The sequence below is a fragment of the Cebus imitator genome, unplaced genomic scaffold, assembly GCF_001604975.1.
Source record: "Cebus imitator isolate Cc_AM_T3 unplaced genomic scaffold, Cebus_imitator-1.0 Scaffold455, whole genome shotgun sequence".
NCBI classification, from domain to species: Eukaryota; Metazoa; Chordata; class Mammalia; order Primates; family Cebidae; genus Cebus; species Cebus imitator.
The window spans coordinates 2,208,363-2,211,799 of NW_016107770.1; the positions used below are offsets into that span (position 1 = coordinate 2,208,363).

Genomic DNA, 3,437 nt, shown 5'->3' on the forward strand with positions numbered 1-3,437 from the left:
CTGCTTATTTGAAGTTTAACCAAAAATGCCTCAGACGTAAATACTATCACAACTCTTCAGACATTGGCCCTTTGTGGTTATAAAGTCTCTCTTTCCAAAGCTCAAATCTTCTCTCAGGAGGTTCGATTCTTGGGGCTAACATTAATCGTAGGGTCCAAGGGTGTCTGAGAAGACTGCAAGAATCTTATCCTAAACATGGGCATTCCATCCACTAAACATCAGTTGTAGTCTTTTCTGGAAATGGTAGGTTTCTGTCACATTTGGATAACCCAGTTTGGACTTATAGAAAAACCTCTTTGTGAGGCACTACAAGGGCCAGGGGGAGGAATCTTAAGTTAGAACCTTGAAATGGAAAATGTTCTAAAAACCCTCAAGCAAGCACTCACCACCACCTCCACCCTGGCCTTGCCAGATCTTAGAAAGCCTCTTTATTTGTTTGTACTTTAGAGAAGGGGTATAACCCTTGGAGTCCTCACTCAGCCACTGGGACCCTTCCAGTGGCCAATTAGTTACTTGTCAAAAACCCTTGACCCAGTGGCATGGGGGTGGCTGCCATGCCTCTAAGTGCTAGTATCTGTGGCTCTCCTGGTTGTGGAGGCCTCTGAGCTAACTCTGGGCCAAGGAATAACTGTCTATGCCCCGCATCAAGTAACGAATGTCCTAAACTCAAAGGCCTTTCACTGGATCTCAGATAGCCATATGAGGAAATTTCCAACACTCCTTCTGGCACCAGAATTGTGTATTAGACCCTGCCAACCCTTAATCCTCCCACTCTGTTACCAGACCCAAATGTGGAGGGACCACTTAAATATTCTTGCTTGGAAACCATAGGTCTAACCCGTAATGTTAGACCAGATCTCCAGGATACTCCCCTTATAGATCCAGAGGCCACATGATACACAGAAGGCAGTAGCTTTATGATAGGTGGAACCCAACTGTCAGGGTATGCTACTGTTAGCCTAACTGAAGTCAAAGAATCTGGACCTCTGCCAGGAAATACCACCTCAGCCAAAACACTGAGCTCATTGCTCTTACCCCTGCCTTACAATTAGGGGCAGGCATGAGGCTTAATATTTACACAGACTCGGCCAATGTGTTTCATGCAGTACATGCCCATTTAGCCATGTGGCAGGAAAGAGGACTTTTAATGGCCTGAAATACTTCAATTAAACATTCCTGAAATCATGGCCTTATTGGAGGCAGTTATCCTCCCGTGCCACGTGATCTGCCAAAATTGAACATGGGGAGGTTAAGAGGGGTGACATGTCAGTTTGGGAACTATCTTTAGGAGTGCTAACCATAATCTCCCTTTCTCCAACCACAGCATCCTGCCTTCCTCATCAAATGCCACCCCTCCCCCCCTCCACACACACTTCCTCGGCCATGTCCTGATGGTGCCGTGTGACGTCTAAGCCCGTCCTTCCCGCCCAGGGCTACCATTGGCTGGGTGGCGCATGCTGACCAATCAAAGCTCAGGGACGTGGTCGCCGCATTGGCCCGGGATCCCACGAGGGGCACGTACACGTACACGTAGACCAGGCAGCCTGACGTTGACGTTGGAGACGTTGAGTTGAGCAAGATGGCCCCAAAGACCAGAGCCTCGGGACCACCGGCCAAGGCCAGGGAGACGCGAAAGAGGAAGTCCTCCTCTGAGGCCAGGCCCAGTACCCCGAAGAAGGTGAGCAACCCACCCAAGCTCCTCCTCGTCTTCCCCTTGACTCCTTCCTCAAGATTCCTGCCCTGTCCTCACCTGGCACAACCCCAGCCCGGCCCTCATCGCTTCTCAGGAAATGTCCCTGTTCCCAGCCTCCTCCATCCTCTCCCCTGACCCGGACAGAGCCCCACTGTGATCTCCCTGTTGTCCTTCCAGGCGCCCAAGGCGGGGAAGAGAGGAAAAGCGGGTCCTGCAGGGAGAGGCAGGAAGAAACGTGCCGCTGGGAAAAAGATGGCAGCCGTGGGAACCCCTGAGGCAGGGAGCGGGCCAGCACCACCCTGGCCCAGCGAGCCGCCGAGCCAGGAGCTTCCTCCGTGCGAGGTGCCTGTGAACGAGGAGCCAGTGAGCGAGCACGACCCACTGAGCCAGGAGACCCAGCTGGAGGATCCGCTGAGTGACGTGATCACCATCTCCAGTACCACATCCCAGAGCAGCAACTAAGTTCAGGCCCAGTCACCAGGAGACCGCGGAGGTCTCACCAGCACAGGGGGGCGCCCCCATGCTGATGTCAATAAATCCAATGTGTTGCAAAATGATCCCAGTGACTCTGTTCTCTGATGGTGGGGAGGGAGGGAGGGAAGGAGGGTTCCCAACAAATAGCAACTATTTGTTTATTTATATAAAACTATGTATAGTTTTATATAAATATAAATAATCTCTATTTGTATAGTTATATATTTATATATCCATTTTCACATATTATATTTATATATATTTTATATATTATACTTCTAAATAGATATCACATATAGATTTTATATAAATATTTATATCCTATATAAATATATGACAACATGGACATATATTTATTTTATATAATATATAAATAATATATAAGTATATCATGTATAACTATATTACACATAAAATATATATTCTATATATGATCATTTATTTTATAAGGTAAGGTGTATTGTTGAAGCGTGGTTCACAGGCCAAAGGAGAAAGGGAATTATCATTTTAAGAAGAAAAAAGTACAAAATTATCATGATTCAATTTCCATTTGTTACACAGACAGAATAATTCATGCCCTTTAATCTTATAATGAATAGCGCGTTAAACTTTAATGTGATTATGAAAATACGAATTTCCATATAATAAGGGTTTGAGATGTAAAGCACTGACTTTATAGGCAGTGTTCATTTGTTACACAGATTGTTCTTACAGCTTTAAAGATGCTAAAATTAATGGTGGCTTGAAGAGCTGGTAGCATATTTTGAGAAACAATAAATGAATTCTGTTTTGTCCCTTTCCTTGGTGCGGTCAGGGCTTCACTTCATTAGCTTAGGAAGGGATTTCAGAGCTTTGCATGTTGAACTTGTAGCTGCCTCCTATGGAATCCTATGAAACCTAGGACGCTATACCACAGAAACAGAGCCTTGCCCATGTCCTGATATACCATCATTTTGTGGTACATTTCTTTTGTATTTCGTATATGGACATACCATATAAGGATGAGCATGCTTGGTATAACTCAAAGCCTGTGTATTTGCAAGGCTGTATTGGCCCTGAACAATAACTATTTGTATGTTATGGATGGGAAACAAGTCCGAATGAAAAGCCCCTGCTGTCTTTTAGGAAAGCCTATTGGCCGTGGTTGTATGTCTCTTTCCAAAGGGAAGTTGGTGAACTTTCTGCTATAGTTTTTCCATAATGACAGCATAAAAACTGCAGTAAACAGAGTCTGTCAGTGGTCACTTTTGGGTTTGGTGTATATTAGGGA

At 45.4% G+C, this 3,437-nt stretch overlaps 1 protein-coding gene across 1 annotated transcript; it reads left to right on the top strand.

Moving 5' to 3' along the window:
• Positions 1-1,529: 1,529 nt before the first annotated feature.
• LOC108291465 (testis-specific basic protein Y 1-like) lies at positions 1,530-2,250 on the top strand. Its single transcript, XM_017511858.2, has 2 exons — positions 1,530-1,678; positions 1,871-2,250. The coding sequence occupies exons 1-2, from the start codon at positions 1,580-1,582 to the stop codon at positions 2,153-2,155; spliced, it is 384 nt and encodes a 127-aa protein (XP_017367347.1). The 5' UTR covers positions 1,530-1,579; the 3' UTR covers positions 2,156-2,250.
• Positions 2,251-3,437: the final 1,187 nt, after the last annotated feature.

Bases quoted from the DNA above. Each gene is read 5' to 3' on its own strand.
- LOC108291465 (XM_017511858.2), top strand. From the start codon at position 1,580: ATGGCCCCAAAGACCAGAGCCTCGGGACCACCGGCCAAGGCCAGGGAG. The intron at 1,679-1,870 runs GTGAGCAACCCA...TTGTCCTTCCAG, and splicing joins GGCCCAGTACCCCGAAGAAG to GCGCCCAAGGCGGGGAAGAG.